Here is a 20,643-nt window from a genome sequence, read left to right as displayed (position 1 = left end):
GGCGCGGAAAAGTTTCCTACCATGGAGGACGCAATAAGGCCGCTCTCCCCAGGAACCTGATGCAAAGGCTTTCACAATATCTCCAGGAGACCTTCGTGGAGATGTCCCAGGAGGATTTCTGCTCTATCCCCAGACATACTGACAGAATTTTCCAGTAGCTGCACTGGAAAGGACTAAAAACTAAAGCACCTAGGTCAAACTAATCATGAAAAACCAGACATGTTGACAAACTTTTCCAGTAGCTGCACTGGCAAGGACTAGAAACTAAAGTACTTAGGGCAAACTAATCATGAAAAACCCATTGTTAAGATACCATTCCTATTCTGTTCAAAATAAATGTTTAAAACACTTACCTACTGATAAAAAGAAGAACAGGAGTACTTGTGGCACCTTAGAGACTAACAAATTTATTAGAGCATAAGCTTTCGTGGACTACAGCCCACTTCTTCGGATGCATATAGAATGGAACATATAATGAGGAGATATATATACACACATACAGAGAGCATAAACAGGTGGGAGTTGTCTTACTAACTCTGAGAGGCCAATTAATTAAGAGGAAAAAAAAAAAAAAAAAAAAAAAAAACTTTTGAAGTGATAATCAAGCTAGCCGAGTACAGACAGTGTGATAAGAAGTGTGAGAGTACTTACAAGGGGAGATAGTCAACGTTTGTAATGGCTCAGCCATTCCCAGTCCTTATTCAAACCGGAGTTGATTGTGTCTAGTTTGCATATCAATTCTAGCTCTGCAGTCTCTCTTTGGAGTCTGTTTTTGAAGTTTTTCTGTTGTAATATAGCCACCCGCAGGTCTGTCACTGAATGACCAGACAGGTTAAAGTGTTCTCCCACTGGTTTTTGAGTATTTTGATTCCTGATGTCAGATTTGTGTCCATTGACTCCAAAGAGAGACTGCAGAGCTAGAATTGATATGCAAACTAGACACAATCAACTCCGGTTTGAATAAGGACTGGGAATGGCTGAGCCATTACAAACGTTGACTATCTCCCCTTGTAAGTACTCTCACACTTCTTATCACACTGTCTGTACTCGGCTAGCTTGATTATCACTTCAAAAGTTTTTTTTTTTTTTTTTTTTTTTTTTTTTTCCTCTTAATTAATTGGCCTCTCAGAGTTAGTAAGACAACTCCCACCTGTTTATGCTCTCTGTATGTGTGTATATATATCTCCTCATTATATGTTCCATTCTATATGCATCCGAAGAAGTGGGCTGTAGTCCACGAAAGCTTATGCTCTAATAAATTTGTTAGTCTCTAAGGTGCCACAAGTACTCCTGTTCTTCTTTTTGCGGATACAGACTAACACGGCTGTTACTCTGAAACTTACCTACTGATGTTTCCCCTGAATCACGGCCTGGGTTACCACCTTGGGAGGGTTGGTAGGGGATCTCCGTGAGGGTGATGAAGAGATCCTGGCTGTCGGGGAAATCAGCGTTGAAAGCGCTGTCGACTGCCTCATCTACTTCCTCATCTTCTCCGAGGAAGCGGCTGTCGACAATACCCCATCGTCAGAGTTCATGGACAGTGGTGGGGTAGTGGTGGTGGCCGCACCTAGAATGGAATGCAGTGCCTCGTAGAAACAGCATGTCTGGAGCTGGGGTCCAGAGTGTCCGTTTGACTCTTTGGTCTTCTGGTACCCTTGTCTCAGCTCCTTGATTTTCACACGGTACTGTGTTGCATCCTGGCTGTATCCTCTCTCTGTCATGGCTTTGGAGATCTTCTCGTAGATCTTTGCATTCCGTCAGATCCAAGACTTCCCGATCAGTCCATGCTGGGGCCCTCTTTCTATTCTGAGATTGCATGGTCACCTCTGCTGGAGAGCTCTGCATCGTTGCCAGTGCTGCTGAGCTCGTCACGATGTCCAAACAGGAAATGAGATTCAAACTGGCCAGACAGGAAAAGGAATTCAAATTTTCCCGGGGCTTTTCCTGTGTGGCTGGTCAGAGCATCCGAGCTCAGACTGCTGTCCAGAGCGTCAACAGAGTGGTGCACTGTGGGATAGCTCCCGGAACTATTAGTGTTGAATTACATCCACACCTACCCTAATTCGACATGGTCATGTCGAAATTAGCGCTACTCCCCTCGTCGGGGAGGAGTACAGAAATTGATTTTAAGAGACCTCTATGTCGAAATAAATAGCTTCGTTGTGTGGACGGGTGCAGGGTTAATTCGAGTTAACGCTGCTAAATTCAACATAATCTCCTAGTGTAGACCAGGCCTTAGCAACATAAACAACTGTACATACATATGTTCATTCCATTTACCCGTTCGCTGACAAAACAGAAGTAATTGAAGGATCGTGTTATAATTAAGTGATCCTTCCGGTGGCCACCTTTCCTGGTCCTCTAGCTGATATTGAGGCCAGTCTACTGTACAGAACCTTTTAAATCTACTTTTAGTCAATGGATCCGATTCAAACACTTTCCAGTTCACCAGAATGCATTCTAAGGGCGTACACCTTGCCCTGCCTGGAGTACTCTGTCCCTGCCCCATACCCTAGGGCGTCCCCAGGTCAAAACAGGTAAAAGTCCACACCACTGGACTGTTCCTACCTTCTTCACCGTCGCCCGCAGCTGCTTCTCCACTACTCGAGCGCATTGCACCGTTGTGCCCTCCGGGGTCGACCAAACCACGTCTTCGCTAAGGCCCCCGATGAAGTCACCGGTGCGTGCTGGGCGTCGGTCGTCGCCGCAATCCGTCGGCCGCCAGGAGGGATCCGGGCAAGGCTAAATTTCAGCCTCCAGCCCCACGTTGGGTGCCAAAACTGTTGCCGGCACAGAGTGCCCGAGGACAGCAACAGCGGGGTCCGTTGCCCGGTGTGCGTCATGCCAATAAACACACCAGGGTGGAGAAGCAATCAAAGTTTGTTTGAGATCTCAAAGTGGTGCAAGGAGACAGGCACGTCTCAAATCAAGCACACCAACATAAGCGCCCTTTATCTTTTATACAGTTTGCAGCTAACCCTTTCCCTTCTTCCCCCGCCCTTTCTCACCCCCCCTCCTCCATTCCCACCTCTCCCCCTTTCTCCCTCTGGCTACATTACATGACTGTGGCTGTGCAGCTTGTTCTCACTGTTTCTTTCTGCAAGTAATCTTGTCCGTCAGCTAGAAGCATGTAGGAGTCCCTTATCGCTACTGCTTCCCAGCTGCTGGCCTGTGAGGTTAGTAAAGTTTAACATGCAGGGGCTTTGATTCACTTTGGCCTAGAGCGGGGGGGCTTCATCGACTCTCGGGTCTTCCAACCCCCCGAGTTACCTAGTGGCCTAGAGCGGGGGGGCTTCATCGACTCTCGGGTTTTCCAACCCCCCGAGTTACCTAGGGTGATGCCTAGTGACACCAACAATCTGCTTGTGCAGCTCCATGACCATGAAGGGCTTTCTCAGCCACCTTGAAGATGGTGGACATGGGCCTGCTAGCTCCCGCAGCTGGCCCTGAATCCTGAGGAGCATGCCTACTAGGCCCATGTTGCCGGGTGCAGAGGGCAGGCTGTAGGGCTCAGGCTGCGGGTCTTGCAGGCCTGTGAAGCAGTGCGGGCCAGGGTGCTTCGGCTGCAAGCACTGCCATGCCCTGGGGCACAGGGGCCACCACTGGCCGTGCTGCTAGTAGGCCACCTCCTCCCTGCAGGCCACCTGCTGCTGTGCAGTCCCCAGGCTTCCTGGAGGCTGGCACAGGGACCCGGCCTCCCTGTTGGGCCGCTCCACAGTAGTGCTTGTAAGGCAGGAGTGGGCAGGGGCCTGGCTGCCCAAGGGGCATGGGGAGATGAGGGTCTGGCATGGAGCCAGCTATGGGCAGGGGACTCCGCTCACAAGCTGGGCTTGGCCTCCCCTGGAGCCTGTTCTGCAGCTGCTCTACGAGGCAGTGTCACCTCTTGAGGGCTCCGCGTTTGGCTGCTCAATGCTGGTGGGCAGTGGGCTGGGCAGAACACTGTGCTAGCCCTGCATGCTGTGTGGGCACGGCAGGGTCCTGGCCATGCCCCTGCGCTACGTGGGGAGATCTCGTGTCCAGGCCAGGCAGCCCTTGGCAGCCCCAGGGGAGGGCAGGGCAAAGCGCACTCTGGGCCTGAGCTGCACAGAGGAACCTCCCGGCCCAAGTGAATGACTTGCTTTCCCGGGCTCCAGAGCCTGAGCGCCTGCCCTAGCCCCGCATCAAACTCGCTAGCCAGCAGCTAGCACCAACCCCACCAGGGAGTATGCCAGGGCTGGAGGCTGTCACAGGCTGCAGTACTCAGGCTGCTGCCCATGACTTCTGGTGGTGAAGCAGGGCCTGCCAAGGGCTTAGATCCCTGGGGAGTCTTGGCTTGCCAAAGCAGAGCGCTGCAGCTCTGGGAGTGGACAGGTGGAGCTCCCTCCAGCTGGGGGAGCAGTACTCAATCCTGCCTCCTTCCCCCTCTTCCCCTTCAGCCTTCCTCCTGCAGCAGGCTCTGGTGCCTCTCCTAGGTGGACCCCCAGCAGAATCCTACCCCACCTGCTCCACCACAGAGCTCTAAGTTGCATTAACCTAGGTGATGCTTCTTGTATCCATGAAGCACCCACAGTGCAGGCCATACTGGAAGACTCGGACCTGCCCTGAAGAGCTTATGTGCACACACTGATCCCAGTGCTAGTGTAGTAATGGCTCTGACTGTCCGCTGTTTGGAGCAGGGACTGGCTTTTATTACATACATGTACAGCACCTTGTACAATGGGACCTCGACTGGGGGTGCTAGGTCTTACCGCAGTTCACATCATAAATACATTTTCAACCCCAGGTGCTATGCCAATACAAATCCCAGTCTGATAGGCACACGCCTAACCTGAGGGACTGGGGTCTTAGCTGAACCCATGTTCCTCTTCTTTCTCCATTCTTTTTCTGCTCTTTGTTACCTGCACCCATCATGCTGCATCTAGACTGAGGCCCTGAGAGGGCAATCAGAGCCATGTGGGAAGATCCTGGGCCCAGCTCCACCTAACGCCCAAATTTAGGCTTTGCTGTGACCCAAACTCCTGCTCAGCTGCTCCCCCACCCCTGTAAGCACTTAAACATTCAGGGTCGAGCACCCCCCGGGAACTCATGAATTTGGTGCCTCTGCTCTCCTCACTTTGATGCAAGGGAAGACTGGGATAACGTGCCCCCCCGCTAGCTGGGAGGGATCCCTGCTGTTTGGTGTCTGTTTCAGTTGGGCCCCCCAGACATAAAAGGATCTTTGAGAGGCTAAATCTCTCCTAGAGAGCGCCAGCCTGCAGGGCTCTTTTGTGATTTCTTGTTTTTTGTAGCCTGTCTTCCACTGTCACCTAAAGGAGTGATGCCCTCTGTCATGGTCCTGTACCAGATATGGACTGGCTGCAGAGCCTTCTCATACACACTGGCTGCATTCATCATCAGCAAGGCTATGATTATGTCACAGAGGCCATGGTGTCCCTAACCTCTGTTTGCCAGAGGGTGGAGATGGATGGCAGGAGAGAGATCACTTGATCATTACCTGTTAGGTTCACTCCCTCTGGGACTCCTGGCATTGGCCACTGTCGGTAGACAAAAAGAACAGGAGTACTTGTGGCACCTTAGAGACTAACAAATTTATTTGAGCATAAGCTTTCGTGGACTACAGCCCACTTCTTCGGATGCGTAGAATGGAACATATATTGAGGAAATATATATACACACATACAGAGAGCATAAACAGGTGGGAGTTGTCTTACCAACTCTGAGAGGCCAATTAAGTAAGAGGAAAAAAAACTTTTGAAGTGATAATCAAGATAGACAATTTGAGAAGTGTGAGAGTACTTACATGGGGAGATAGATTCAATGTTTGTCGGTAGACAGGATACTGGGCTGGATAGACCTTTGGTCTGACCCAGTGTGGCCATTCTTATGTTCTTGTTCTTAATCCGTGACTTCCAGAGACCTCTGTGACATTTTCTTCCACGGGGCTGGAGCTCCCAGCCGGCTCCCCCACATCGCCCAGCCCCGCCCTGGTGGAGGAATCTGCAGCTCCCAGCCGCAGCAGGCAGCGGGTCCCTGCAGCTTTGAGCCACCACATTGGGTGAGGGGACCCTGCAGCAGCCCAGCTGCCGCAGGTGGCAGAGAGCTTCCCAGAGCTGCTCAGCCACCGCACGGGGGAGTTGGGGGCCAGAGCTCCCACTCACTGCAGCAGCGGGGGACCCTGGAGCCCCAGCAGCAGAGGGTGCTGAACCCACCTCCCCATTTTGTCAGGGATATTTTTAGTGAAAGTCAGGGACAGGTCAGGGGGACTTCTGTGAATTTTTGTTTATTACCCGTAACCTGTCCATGTTTTTTACTAAAACTATCCATGACAAAATCTTACCCTTAATCATCAGATCCTTTAATGCTCTGCCAGGTATAGCTGAGGTTAGCTTAACTAAGGTACGTATCAAGTATCAGGGGGTAGCCATTAGTCTGTATCTACAAAAACAACAAGGTGTCTGGTGGCGCCTTAAAGACTAACAGATTTATTTGGGCATAAGCTTTCGTGGGTAAAAACCTCACTTCTTCGGGTGTGTATGTTACACACAGGGCCACCTACTGGCTGAACAGTACAATACAGTTTAGCACTGCATCACATCACCTATACATTCTACATTCCTACCACTTACAATATTTACACTATCACTAACTTTGAAGTTCAGTCTGTATCAGTCTGTTGACTGTCTCTGAATCATACTGGTTTCTAATTACATGACCTGAACATGTAACAACTTGTTCATCTGGCTGTCCATTAATTGCAACGATTGGCTGTAGCTGATTTGGAATCCCTGAGTCATCTTCTTGTTCTGCACCTACCATCTGTAGAGTTTGCTCTCTTGATTATTCTTTCTGAGGAACACACTGTAAATGTTGATGGTTTCTGTTGAACTCTCCACTGTCAGCCTCAGTTACGTATGATTTGGGTGCTGAATTCGTTGTCTTTACACCAGCTGGAGTCGTCCATCCTTTTTCTCCATCCAATTTGACATGAACATGGTTTCCAAGTTCTAGACCTGGCAGTTGTCTGAGTCATGTCTGTTGTAAAAATGTGGATAATAGTGGCTCCTAGTGTCCCTACGCCTCTGACTGTCAGATGCTGGGACTGCACAGCAGGTAAGGATCACTTGATAATTGCCCTGTTCTGTTCATTCCCCCAGAAGCACCTGGTACTGGTGCCTGTTGGAAGACAGGATATTGAGCTAGATGGACCACTGGTCAGACCTAATATGGCCATTCTTATGTAATATGATCAAATCATATTTTGTTCAGAATGACTTAAATTCTGCTGCAGTGAATTGTGGTCTGTTGTCCATCACTAGTTATTCAGGCATACAGAAGTGAGCAAAAATGCATTCCAGTTTACTCATAACATGTTATGTCTTTCAAGTATATTATTTCTATATACCTGGAAAAATAGCCCACAATGACCAGGTAATGATGTCTTCTGAATCTGCATAAATCTGCAGCTAGTCTCTTCCACGGTCTCTCTGGTAGGGGTGTTGGTAAACTGTATGGTTCAGCATTGTTCATCTTGAACACTGCATGCAGTTCTGGTTGCCCCATCTCAAAAAAGATATATTAGAATTGGAAATGGTGAGAGAAAGGCAAAGAAAATGATTAGGGATATAGAACAGCTTCCTTATGAGGAGAGATTAAAAAGACCAGGTGTTAAGTTTAGAAAAGTGATGACTAAGGAGGGATATGAGAGAGGAGGGGGTGCTGTAGTTTTATGCAGAAGAATGCACTCACCGCAGGGGCAGCGGAAGCTCCCTAAAAGTGTGTGGGGGCCACTGGTGCCTGAACCATGGCCTCACCCTCCTGCGCTGCCCCTTCCCCTTAGGCCCTGCCCCCACACCACCCCTTCCTTCGAGGCCTTGCCCCTGCATCACCCTTCTCCCCAAGGCCCCGCCCCTTCTCCCCAGGCCCTGCCCCCACACTGCCAATTCTCCCCAAGGCCCCACCCTCATGCTGCCCCTTCCCTGAGGCCCCACTCCTGGGCCACCTCTTCCTCAGGAGACCCTGTCCGCCCACTTGCTCTTCTTTGCCTCTCACCCACTTATGGCTGACCTCCCTTGTTCTGGTGCCCCTAGTTCACCAGAGTGCTTGTTAGTACCCATAAGTTGTTATTTAGAGAGACACGGATTTTCTTGAGGTTCAGTTCAGCTTCCTCCTTGCTAGAAGGCAGTTGTCTGTAGTTTTCCTGTTCCTGATTAAAACAAAATAAACAAAACAGCTGCCGCCGTCTATGAGTGATTATACGTGTTCCTCACCACACAAATACAACTGCTGTGGAGAATGTGAATAGGGAAGTGTTATTTACCCATTCACACAACACAAAAACAAGGGTCACCAGATGATATGACTAGGCAGCAGGTTGAAAACAAAAGGCAGCCCAGTCCGTCTTTGTGCAGTGCAGGGGCACGCTGTGGAATCCTTGCCGGGGTGTTCTGAACTCGGTACGTTCCTGGAGCATTGGTCCATCGATGGCTCTTAGCCAAGGGGTCAAGGCCCCACGTTCTGGGGGTCCCTAGCCTGTGACTGCCCGAAGCTGGCAGTGGAGAAGAGGGCGGGGAGGGCACAGGGCTGGCCAGGCCATGGGTCAGACCCAGTGTGGCTGCGGGGGGTGGGGAGCGTGCCCCGGGCTCGCCCCCCCATGCTCTGGGAGTGGGGCCGAGGCCACCCTACGGGCCCCGGGAGCGGCTCAGTTGGGGCGACAGACAGCAAATGTGAACACTCGGAACAGGGGGTGGGGGTAACAGGAGTCTATATAAGAAAAAGACCCAAACATCGGGACATCTGGTCACCCAAGGCTCAGCCCCCCCCCGCCCCGGTTCTCTCCTAGCCCCGCCCTGGGAGGCCCGTGATTGCAGGGGTCCGACTCTATGGTCACAGCGCGAGGTAGAGAGAGCCCATTAGCAGCCCCCCCTCGCGCTCTCTCCCTCTCCTCAGCATAGGAGGACCGGAAGGAGAGGTTGATATCTCAGAGCTCCGCCCCGCCTCGCTCCTTCTCCTTCCGGTGTGGCGCCGTTCGCGTTGGGGCAGGGCAAGTCGGTGCTGGCAGGTCGGGAGAATCCGCGTCCATCCGGTGCGGGGAGGCGCTGGGGGGCCCCTCGGTCGGGGGGTTGAGGGGTGGGGAGCCGGGGGCGGCCCGGGGAGCCGGAGACTGGCGCGGGGGCTGACTCGGGGCGGCCCGGGGAGCTGGATGGGGGGCGGCTGGGCCGGGGAGCCGGAGACTGGCGCGGGGGCTATGCCGGGCGCGGCCGGGGAGCTGGATGGGGGGCGGCCCGGGGAGATGGCTGGGGGCGGCTGGGCCGGGGAGCCGGAGACTGGCGCGGGGGCTATGCCGGGCGCGGCCGGGGGCTGACTCGCTGCCGCTCTCCCCGCAGACATGGCGATCCGCTACCCCATGGCCGTCGGTCTCAGTAAGGGCCACAAGGTGACGAAGAACGTGTCGAAGCCCCGGCAGTGCCGCCGCAGAGGGGTGAGTGAGGGGCGGCCGGGGCGGCCCGTGGCCTGACCTGGCACTGCCGCGGCCGCGGCCCGTCTGAGCCGCCTGGGGCTGCTGTGCCCACGGCTAGCCGCGTGCCTGGCTGCTAGAGCTCAGCAGTACCGAACCCTTTGGCGGTAGCTGCCTTGTGCCCACCTCGGGACCAGGCTTCCAGGGGAGCGATGGCTGGCTGAGACCATGGCCGGTGCATGGGAAGTACAGGCCGGCCTTAGACTTTCTGCAGACGGATGTTGGGTGGGGGGCTATACCAGTGCCAAGAAGCCAGACAGTGGCTTGCAGCTGTTGAGACATTCAGAAAGTTACCATTTGCCCTGAGCAGTCGCTGCACAGACCCATGCAGGTTTAATACAGGCCTGACTCAGTTGGCAATTCAGAGCTGTACTGGTTAAGTCCTGGTCAGTGCTGCTGATCATTGTCCTTGTAGCAGAGCCCCGATCGGTGCTTCACAGCTTTAGAATGGGAGGGTTTCTGTGAATTTGGAAACGTATGGTGTGGAAAGAGCATTTAAACAAGTCAATGCACATTCTCTACCATTACATCGTGAGTTATTTGTCTGGTGTCGAAGGCGTGCTAAGCACATGACAAAACAAATGGAGACAAGATATCTGCCCTGAGGAGTGAAACTCTTTCCCAGAAAACAGTAGATGGGAGGAGAGCGTAGTGAGATAGGATGTAATATAGAATCGTAGGACTGGAAAGGACCTCAAGAGGTCATCTAGTCCAGTCTCCTGCACTTATCGCAGGACTAAGTATTATCTAGATTATCCCTGAGAGGTGTTTGTCTAACCTGCTATTAGAAATCTCCAATGATGGAGATGCCATAGCCTCCATAGGCAATTTATTACAGTGTTCAACCACCCTGGCAGGAAGTTTTTCCTAATGTCCAACCTAAACCGCCCTTGCTGTAATTTAAACCATTGCATATATTTATCTGTGTTGATGTACATGTGTAGATAGTAACTTTTTCCTTATTTGAGGAAGTGTGACATGTAAGAGGCATAGACTTGACTTGGCAGTGGTGAGAGAAGTAGCAGAGTAGTGATACGGTGGTCGTATGTTCCAGAGTGTGAATGCACTGAAAGTTGTGAATATGATCAAGCTTCTCCTGGTGGTGGTGCTGCTGAGTGGGGACACCAGGTGATCACTGATTGCAGATTTTTAGTAGCAGTCTGTCATAGGCATGAATTGCAGCATTTACTTTCACACCAGGATAAGGAACCCAAACAAATATAGCATTTGATTGGTTAATTTCAGTTCTTGACATTTTGAAATTCTTGTGTTTGCCAGTGTTCTAACACATGTCCCTCAAGGAAAGCTGCTTCAGGTTGCTTTTCGTCCGCTTAGTTGATCTGGCTGCTGTGGAATAGTGTTCTCGGTGGTGGTGTTGGATCTGTGCTGTAAAGTGTTACCTTGTTATCTGACCCTGCACAGAATTGTGCATGTAGGGGAGAATATTTGCCTATTGGTGTTCAGATGTTTAATTGCTAATTGGCCGAACAGTGAGGCCCAAGGCTCAACTCACTGGCATTTCCTTGCCTGCAAGTCAGGAATGAGGCGGTTTGTCAGGATTGGAGGTCTGGAATAGAGCTTCAAACCACGACTAAGCAGCCTGAGCTGCAGTGAGGCTGAAGAGTCTCTCTGTGCCTGCCACTGGGGAAATCGTGATCTTTGCCCAGTGAAAAATGTAGTTGTGGTGCTGCAAGCAGAGAGGCCTTCTGTATCAAATGTGCACTGTCAAAGGGAGAGTGACCAAGGCAGGCAGCTGGGTTTGGGTTAGTGGAGGGAATGAATGACAGCTGGCTGAGTTCAGGGCTAAACTGCATTGCTGCCCCTCCCACTGCCTGCCACTTGGTCTGCAAAAGCAATGAAGATTGACCCTCTGTTACCATCTGCCCCCAACATTAGCCAAGTAGCAGAGGGGTAGCTGTGTTAGTCTGGATCTGTAAAAAGCAACAGAGGGTCCTGTGGCACCTTTAAGACTAACAGATGTATTGGAGCATAAGTTTTTGTGCGTGAATGCCCACTTCGTCGGATGCATGTAATGGAAATCTCCAGAGGCAGGTATATATCAGTGTGGAGATAACGAGGTTAGTTCAATCAGGGAGGGTGAGGTGCTCTGCTAGCAGTTGAGGTGTGAACACCAAGGGAGGAGAAACTGTTTCTGTAGTTGGCTAGCCATTCACAGTCTTTGTTTAATCCTGAGCTGATGGTGTCAAATTTGCAAATGAATTGAAGCTCAGCAGTTTCTCTTTGGAGTCTGCTCCTGATTTTTTTTTTTTGCTGTAAGATGGTTACCTTAACATCTGCTATTGTGTGGCCAGGGAGGTTGAAGTGTTCTCCTACAGGTTTTTGTATATTGCCATTCCTGATATCTGACTTGTGTCCATTTATCCTCTTACGTAGTGACTGTCCAGTTTGGCCAATCTACATAGCAGAGGGGCATTGCTGGCATATGATGGCATATATAACATTGGTGGACGTGCAGGTGAATGAACCGGTGATGTTGTAGCTGATCTGGTTAGGACCTGTGATGGTGTCGCTGGTGTAGATATGTGGGCAGAGTTGGCATTGAGATTTGTTGCATGGATTGGTTCCTGAGTTAGAGTTGTTATGGTGCGGTGCGTGGTTGCTGGTGAGAATATGCTTAAGTTTGGCAGGTTGTCTGTGGGCGAGGACTGGCCTGCCTCCCAAGGTCTGTGAAAGTGAGGGATCATTGTCCAGGATGGGTTGTAGATCAGCATTAGCCAGTTATCTGGCATGCGGAACTGTGACCCTGTAATGTTTTCTGTGTGAATATGATCAATTTTCTATATCCAAGGGCAACAAAAATGATTAGGGGTATAGAACAGCTTCCATATGAGGAAAGATTAATAAGACTAGGACTTTTCAGCTTGGAAAAGAGATGACTAGGGGGAATATAAAAAGCAACAGAGTCCTGTGGCACCTTTAAGACTAACAGATGTATTGGAGCATAAGCTTTCGTGGGTGAATGCCCACTTCATTGGATGCATGTAATGGAAATGGGGGGAATATGATAGAGGTCTATAAAATCATGACTGGTGTGGAGAAAGTAAATAAGGAAGTGTTATTCCAAAAAGAGAACTAGATAAGTTCATGGAGGATGGGTCCATCAATGGCTATTAGCCAGGATGGGCAGGGATGGTGTCCCCCTAGCCTCTGTCTGCCAGAAGCTGGGATTGGGTGACAGGATGGATCACTTGATGATTACTTGATCTGTTCATTCCCTCTGGGGCACCTGGCATTGGCCACTGTCAGAAGACAGGATATTGGGCTAGATGTACCATTGGTCTGACTCAATGTGGCCCCTTTTATGTTCTCGTCCTGCCTTGGCAGCCACCTCTGTCCTGCTTTGCTTAGCCATGGGAAGGGGGCATACACAGTTTTATTCTTGTCGCACCTACAATGCATGAGGCACTGTCCATGGAGGAGGACAGCCTAGTTACACAGGCCTACGGCACCTTTGCTTACTTGGGGCTGGTCTACATGGGGGGGGGGGCGATATAAGATACACAACCTCAGCTATGGGAATAGCGTAGCTGAAGTCGACGTATCTTATTTCGACTTACCTTGGGTCCTCACGGTGCAGGATCGACAGCTGCGGCTCCCCTGTCGACTCTGCTACCGCCGCTCGCCCTGGTGGAGTTCTGGAGTCGACGGGAGCTCGTTCGGGGATCAATATATCGCGTCTTGCGATATATCGATCCCCGATAGATTACCCGCCAATTCAGTGGGTAGTCTGGACGTACCCTTACATGGCATTCTTCTCAAACCTTGTATCTTATACTTGATTTGTTCCTGCAACGGGCTCTGTTCTAGTTTGCCAGATGTATCTGAAATGTCATCTTGTTGCAGTTGTAACAAATGGGAAATGAACAATTTCCCAAGGAGATTCTGTTTTCCTTTAGAACGGGGGTCGGCAACCTTTCAGAAGTGGTGTGCCGAGTCTTCATTTGTTCACTCTAATTTAAGGTTTCGTGTGCCAGTAATACATTTTAACCTTTTTAGGTCTGTTTCTCTAAGTCTGTAATATATAAACTATTGTTGTATGTAAAGTAAATAAGGTTTTTAAAATGTTTAAGAAGCTTAATTTAAAATTAAATTAAAATGGAGAGCCCCCGGGCCGTGTGAGTGCCACTGAAAATCAGTTTGCGTGCTGCAGGTTGCCTACCCCTGCTTTAGAAGCTGGAGTATCCTAGCTTGAATGTGCAGTATCTGTGGGGGGAGGACTAGCCAGCTGGCTCTACATGTGCAGATGACTGACATTCAAGTGGCAGTTTGTTGGCTTGGTATAGTTCAGGAATTTGCCATGTCAGGCAAGAATGCGTAGTGTAGAGGCCAGGGGCTTACAAGTGACCTGGAAATTAGAGTAAAACCTGTGCAGTCTCCTGGGCTCTGCCTAGAGCTCCTGGTAAACAGTTAAGTCCTTCTTTCCAAACCGAGTGCAAGTCTTGCTGGGGGTGTGAAGGATGCTTCAGATGTGTCACTAATACCAGAATCACTGAACAAATTCCAGTTGCATGCAACATATGGCCCACCCACTAACTTATCAAGGCTTTAGGCAAATAACATTTTCCCTAGCCTCTTACATGCTGCTCACACTGAACCATGGTTTCTCTGCAGCGCCTGACCAAACACACTAAGTTTGTGCGAGACATGATCAGAGAGGTCTGTGGCTTTGCCCCCTATGAGAAACGTGCTATGGAATTGCTGAAAGTTTCCAAGGACAAACGTGCTCTGAAGTTCATAAAGAAAAGGGTAAGTGGAATTTAACATCTTTGGGTATGTCTACACTTAGTTTTTGTGCTGTAAGTTTCACTGGTGATAGGGAACTGGTGAAAGTAAAGCGCTGCTTTGTGTACTCCCTCAGTTCCTCAGGCATCAGTGTGTTTACACTACCAGCACTTCCATCGCCGTGTAGGGCAGCTCCCTTGATAGGTCGTGGGAGGGTGGGGTGAGCAGAAGGCAGTCTGGGTCCCTGCTCAGTGCTGCTCTGCTTCATGTCTCAGGAGCCCCATTACTTCCTTGTTTCTTTTGTGGCATTTTTTAAACCCTCCTGCTGTCTGGCTGCTTTCCCTGCCACATCTACAAGCAAAGGGAAAGGGAGCTTCAAACTTACAGGGGGAGGGGTGGACGTCCGTTTACCTGGCGTCAGAGCAGCGGAGATGCTGGCCAGAGTGGTCGCTTTTGAAAATGGGATAGTCTACGGAGGCCAAAAGGTGTTTACACTGGTAGAATGTGTCTTCGCTTTCAAAACAGCGCAAAAAGAACAGTGGTAAGAGCACCTGAAGGTGGTTTTCTTTTTGTGGTGAAACTTCTGAGTTTCATTGCAAAAAGTCATTAACAAGTGTAGATGCTCCCATGGTTTTAGTGAAAAAAGAGGACTTTAAATGTTAAGTGTAGACATAGCCTTACTTCAGAGGGAGTCCAGTTTTGCTAGCTCCTCTCCCCTTCCTGCCCCCCTCTCCCCCGGCAGTCAGAGGATCCCACCCTACAGCAGACTGGGCTCTGCCCTTATTCAGTGCTTTGAGCAATCAGGAGCCTGGTGGAGGCATGGTATAGGAGAGCAGTAACTGCCATGCCTGTCCTAAGTTTAGCTCAGTGGTGGAGAGAACTTAGAGGCTCTCCCTTGAAGGGGATGTCCTGAAGGGTGATCCAGAACTTGCTTTGCAAAGCTGATGGGAGTGAGACTGAGCTGGATTCATCCAGCTAATCCAGTGACTTGGACCAGCAGGAAGTAAAACTCAAAATTGCTCTGAGCATGCAACAGCTACTGGGATTTGGGTGGGGAGAGGAGCTGGCTGGGGTGGTTCCATCAAATTGAAGGAGCCCCTCTTCTTCAAGCTGTGAACATGGATTTCCTTTGTCTCCCAAAACAGCCTGGCCCATGTTAGGCAGAATAAGAGACACAGCGTTTCATGCTGGTGCTGTAGTGGAGTAATTGCTCACTGTGCTGCTTTCTTTCATACACAGGTTGGTACTCACATTCGGGCCAAGCGAAAACGTGAAGAGCTCAGCAATGTTCTGGCAGCCATGAGGAAGGCTGCTGCCAAGAAGGATTAAGCTGCAAAAACTCCTGTAACTCATTAAAGTGTGTTCAGAGAATTGAGCAGTATGGTGGCGTTACTAGTAACTTGACAACTGGAGACCACTTGCCATGGGGGAATGAACAGTGCTGAAATACCTTCAAGAGTAACAAAGGGTTAAACTTGGCCTGTCTCTTGCTTTGGATAAACGGTTAATTTTACATTTGAGACACAAGGTGGGTGAGGTAACATCTTTTATTAAACTAATGTTTTGGATCTAGACCTGAAGAAGAGCTCTGAAAGCTTCTCTAACCAAGAGAAGTTGGTCCAATAAAATATTACCTCACACACCTTGTCTCTCTGCTGGGACCAACATGGCTAGAACAACACTGTAAAATGTTACGTTTGTCTGGTTGGAGAACCAGTATGTCATTATCCTAGACAGGTGAGTGGCATACCAGCGTGAGGAAGAAGTAGTGAGGCTGTATGTTCAATGCTTCAACTGTGTTGCTTAAGGCATACCTGTGCAAGTGTCTGTAGGATTTAATGCTCCTTAACTAAAGGGGCAGGCTTGTCAAACGGACCTTAGGGGGAGGGCTGAATTACTCCCAACCCCCATGTTCCCCTTGAAATAGTAAGATTTGCACTAGCAAGAGTCAACTGAGTCTCATCCATCTGCTGTGGAACTCTCTTGAAGTAGTAGATGCATGTGAGCCACTTAACCAACTCCAGGCTTGGAAAACAGCACTAGAGACAGGAGCTCCTGCTGAGTCCCAGCTGCCTTTGATGAGGGCAAGCTGGGCCCTATATTCACCAGCCCTTTAATTAAAGAATGACAGCTGGAAGTCTCAGGTTTTGGGGAGGGCTCCTCCTGTAGAAGGGAGCTGGGGTTGACTGCTCTCAAAGAATCACTTCAGCTCTAGGGCACATGTGGTTAGAGTAAAGGACTCACCTGCACCAAGCTTAAAAAAAAGGCTGCAGCGAAAAGCCAGGATCTAGCCCTGTTCCTTTTTACAGAGCTTTCTCCAAGCTGCCATAACCCCTTGACTATGTACATGCCTATTTCAGTGGGGAATAAACTGCTACCACTGTTCCAAGCTTCATAGGCAAACTTGGGATTCAGACTGATGTATAAGTGATTAAAAACCATCTTCAGTAGATGAGGCAGGACAGGCTAGCTCCATGGCTAGTGCAATGGAAGTCCCAGACCCACACCTTATTAGAAATATTTTAATCAGGTCATAATTCAAAATCACTTTGTAAACATGAGTGGGAAATGTCTCACACTAACCCAGGCAGTAGTAAATTAAGCCATAAACAATTTCAATGGCTGCGCAGCAGCAATATTTATGCGCCAGGTGTTAACTGCCCCAGGCCATCTTGCTTTTGGGGTAGTGTAGAGCAGACAGGGAGAGACCCCTTCTCAGTACAAACGGTTCATGTCAGTCATCCTCCAGAGCTATCAAGTTCTGGAAACACTATGTCAAATATTTTGTTGTAGTGCTCAACAAAATGCACTTCTAGTCCCTCTGTAATGAAGCCAGCAAGGTCATAGTAATCCTTCTTGTTCTCTGCTGGGAGAATGATACAGGTAACACCAGCTCGCTTGGCCTAGGAAGGAAAAAACACAGTTGGAGGAAGTGTATTTAGCAAAGGAAAATCTGTGTAACATGTCTTTGCTAGAAGAAGTAGGTAACCTTCATTTTGCATAGTCCTGGATTTTACAGATTAAGGCCTCTATCTTAATCTTTGTCACTATTCAAAAATTTTCCTCCACATTAAGAGATGCCAGGGACATGGCATGAAATGGAAAGTATCTAAGGCTGCTGTGTTTGGTCTTAGTCAGGAAACGCTTTAGCGGACCTGAATTAAAAACTTTTTTTTTTTTTTTTGCGCTTGGGTAGTTTAGACAAGGTCTACTTAGTCTGCAGGATTTTAAAACCTTGCTCTAAATAAGGTCAGGCTGTGCAATTTAGAGACAATGCATTGGTTGGCAAGGGCTAAGCAGGCTATACTTTGCCCGCTAGCAGTAGAAATTACCAATGCGTCCTTCAGAGACGCAAACCTACCCCTATCCTTAAAAACCCACAATAGGGCCCTCAGTCTTCCAGAAGCCATTAAAGTTAGATAATCTATTACCAGCCTCCCTCTACCCTCCTATTTCTGAGTTACCAAATACCACCACCTTGCAAGATTTTCCAACATGCTAAATCAAGGGGGGGCAAACTACAGCCTATCAGATTGGCACCCCATGGCATCACGGGCCCATGTCCCTTGGGGGTGGGGGCAGAGGGCTCTGTGCACTGCCCTTGCCTGCAGGCACCGCCCCTGCAGCTCCCATTGGCTGGGAATGGAACTGCAGCCAATGTGATACCCGCAGGCAAGGGAAGCATGCAGAGCCCTCTGCCCCCCCTGCCCAGGGCAGGCAGGGAGCCTGTCTTAGCCCCACTGCATGCCATTACCACCCTGGAGCCGTTCCACGTAAGCAGCACTGGGCCAGAGCCTGCACCTCAGCCCCCTGGCCATAGCCCCGTCACACTCCACACCTCCTTGCCCTGAGTCCCTTCCTGCACACCGCACCCCTTCCCACACTCCCTCCTGCACCCCAACCCTACATTCATGGCCCTGCATGCAATTTCCCCACCCACATGTGGCCCTTGGGCCAAAAAGTTTGCCCACCCCTGTGCTAGATACAGTGCCGCCAATCATAGCAAGCACTCTAGGGCCATCCCCATTGTAATGCACCAGCAGATGATCATACACAAGGGGAAAGTGCTTACTGCAATAGTCTTCTCCTTGATTCCACCAACAGGAAGAATCTTTCCAGTTAATGACACCTCTCCAGTCATGGCCATGTTTTGCCTCACTGGACGATTCATGGCCAATGACAGTAAGGCCGTTACTATGGTACATCCTGCGCTTGGTCCGTCCTTTGGAGTTGCTCCCTGGAGAGAAAAAAAGCCACATTGTCACAATCATTCAAACCAAATCAGAGCCTGTGTGAAATACTGATTACCAGCATTATGCTACACAGATCTGCAGCAGAGCCCACTCCCACACCTTTGTTGTCACCAGCTTAGTATGTCCAGGGGAACAGAAGCCCAGTTCCAGACTTCAGCAGGTCTCCAGCTTTGCTGGCTGATGTTGCAACATTTGATTTACTGCACAGATGTTTGGCTGAAATGTCACTGGTGAATCTTGGATATAGCCCTGCTCAAACATCACAATTATCGATACAGCGCTAACATTAGCTTGAGTTCTCTCAGCCTGTGTTTTTTTACCTGTGGTCAATGGACTGCGGGGGGAGGGAGGGGTGGCATCTGCAGACTACATCTAAGATTTCCAAAGGGATCCTCCACCTCCATTTGAAATTTAGAGGTCCGCAAATGAAAAAAGGTTGAAAACCTCTGCGCTAAGCCATAGAACACTAGGATTAAAGATACCACAGATTCTGGATGCGCTTACAGGTGAAGAGTAATCTAGAAACTCAAAGGAATGTAAGCACCTCCTCAAGCACTCCCTTGTATCCTGCATGACACCTGTTTTCCACTCACCCCACTCTGGAGGTGGGGATAGGCCAGGCCAGGGGCTTTACAGCCTGTGTGACTTCTTACCAGAGAGGGAATGACCATGTGGCCGCCCTGCAAATGTATAATATGGAAATATCATTAAGGAAGGCTATTGACGTTGCCTGTGCTCTCGTCGAATGGGCCCATATCTGCTGAGGAGACGTTGCCGATGCTATCTCATACACAGTCCTGATACAAGATGATATCCCTCTAGAGAGATAGTTTGTGCAGAGAATACGTGTCCCTTCATGTGGTCTGCATAGGATATGCACAGGCGAGGTGAAGCATGAAACAGTTCAGTCCTGTTCAGATAAAAGGCTAGACACCATCTAACATATGGAGGCGCTGCTCCGCTGTGGAGGAATGTGGCTTAGGGAAGAACACAGGCAAATATACAGCCTCGTTCAGATGACACTGGGAGACCACTTTGGGTGTAGCCAAAGCATTACCCTACCCCTGGAGAACTGCGTGTAAGGAGGCCACACCATCAGGGCCTGGCAGAGGTGGGCTATCAAGAATGCAGTTTTTTGAGATGAGGGGCAGTGGACAGGAAGCAGGAGGCTCAAATGGAGGTCCCATCAGAGCTGTTAAAACCGTGTCCAGGCCCCACAAGGGGACAGGCTCTCGGACCAGAGGATGCAGGTGGAGAAATCCTTTCAGAAATTTCATCACCATAGTGTTGGAGAACACTGATTTCCCTTGGATAGGGGGATGAAACGCAGATATTGCTGCCAAGTTCCAAGCCTGATTTCTGAAGGTGCAGCAGATACTCTAAGATGTCCTGGATGGACGTCCCTGTCGGACAGATTCCGCATCACACAAAAAACCTCTTCCACTTCACTAAATAGGCAATCCTAGTGAAAGACTTCCTGTTGTTAAGTAGGACCTGTTGGATAGCCTCTGAACAATGCTCTTCCTCCTTGTTCAGCCATGCCAGGTGGTGAATGGAGCTGATCACCAGATGTAGCTGTGGTCCATGTGAGGTCATCGGGATGGAGAGGAAGCAGCATGGGAGGCTGAACTGACAGAATAAGGAGCTCTGAGAACCAGCACTGTCTCAGTCACGCCGGGGCAATCAGGATGAGTCTGGCTTGATCCACCTTGAGCTTGGTGATGATCTGGGGAATGACTGGAATAGGAATATAGCAGTCGACTGTCAGCTACAGTGGAAGGTGTTGGAGAGGGAGCCTGCGCTGAGTCCCAGTCCAAGAGCAGAACAGGCAACACTTCCAGTTTTCCCTTGCCGCAAACAGGTCTATTGTGGGAATGCCCCAAATTGTGAAAATAATCCGAAGGACACAAATCTTCAGGGGCCATTTGTGGTTCAGGTAGAAGATCCTTCTGAGATGGTTCTGATGGAGATACAGGTGAGCAATCGTTTCCATGTTCTCTCTACAGGTGCTAATGCGGAGAATGGACTAGATGGCCCATCTGAGGGAAGGGAGCAGAAGGAGACTCCACCGATTGGAAGGCAAAAGATGCACTGTCCTAGGGATGGGGGTTCCACGACCACCACTCCCAAGAGGAGGAGGAGGGTGGTGGTGGT

General features: G+C 49.8%; 2 protein-coding genes and 1 long non-coding RNA gene across 5 annotated transcripts in view; 1 reads left to right on the top strand and 2 right to left on the bottom strand.

Annotated features, from left to right (window-relative positions):
* Positions 1-6,440: 6,440 nt before the first annotated feature.
* On the bottom strand, positions 6,441-8,645 carry LOC128828593 (uncharacterized). Of its 2 annotated transcripts, XR_008443211.1 has the most exons (3): positions 8,090-8,645; positions 7,382-7,539; positions 6,441-7,011 (listed from the first exon to the last, which is right to left on the bottom strand). It is a non-coding gene; the product is annotated as an uncharacterized LOC128828593 (long non-coding RNA). The 2 variants fall into 2 exon arrangements; XR_008443210.1 differs by lacking the exon at positions 8,090-8,645 and having other exon boundaries at positions 7,382-7,751.
* A 282-nt stretch (positions 8,646-8,927) lies between these two features.
* RPL36 (ribosomal protein L36) lies at positions 8,928-15,611 on the top strand. Of its 2 annotated transcripts, none has more exons than XM_054013348.1 (4): positions 8,928-9,037; positions 9,363-9,457; positions 14,126-14,260; positions 15,476-15,611. In XM_054013348.1, the coding sequence occupies exons 2-4, from the start codon at positions 9,365-9,367 to the stop codon at positions 15,563-15,565; spliced, it is 318 nt and encodes a 105-aa protein (XP_053869323.1). In that variant the 5' UTR covers positions 8,928-9,037; positions 9,363-9,364; the 3' UTR covers positions 15,566-15,611. The 2 variants fall into 2 exon arrangements, with proteins under 2 accessions (XP_053869323.1, XP_053869324.1); XM_054013349.1 differs by having other exon boundaries at positions 8,953-9,061.
* A 1,131-nt stretch (positions 15,612-16,742) lies between these two features.
* Positions 16,743-20,643, bottom strand: part of LONP1 (lon peptidase 1, mitochondrial) — a 48,362-nt gene continuing 44,461 nt past the window's right edge. Inside the window, exons 17-18 of the mRNA XM_054013347.1 lie at positions 18,309-18,473; positions 16,743-17,139 (exon numbers count right to left, since the gene is read on the bottom strand). Coding sequence (XP_053869322.1) covers positions 16,975-17,139; positions 18,309-18,473 — 330 coding nt within the window. The 3' untranslated portion in view covers positions 16,743-16,974. The remainder of the gene's footprint in view (positions 17,140-18,308; positions 18,474-20,643) is intronic.

This window comes from Malaclemys terrapin, chromosome 24, assembly GCF_027887155.1.
Source record: "Malaclemys terrapin pileata isolate rMalTer1 chromosome 24, rMalTer1.hap1, whole genome shotgun sequence".
In the NCBI taxonomy this organism is placed as follows: domain Eukaryota; kingdom Metazoa; phylum Chordata; order Testudines; family Emydidae; genus Malaclemys; species Malaclemys terrapin.
This window is presented reverse-complemented; position numbering and strand designations above follow the sequence as displayed.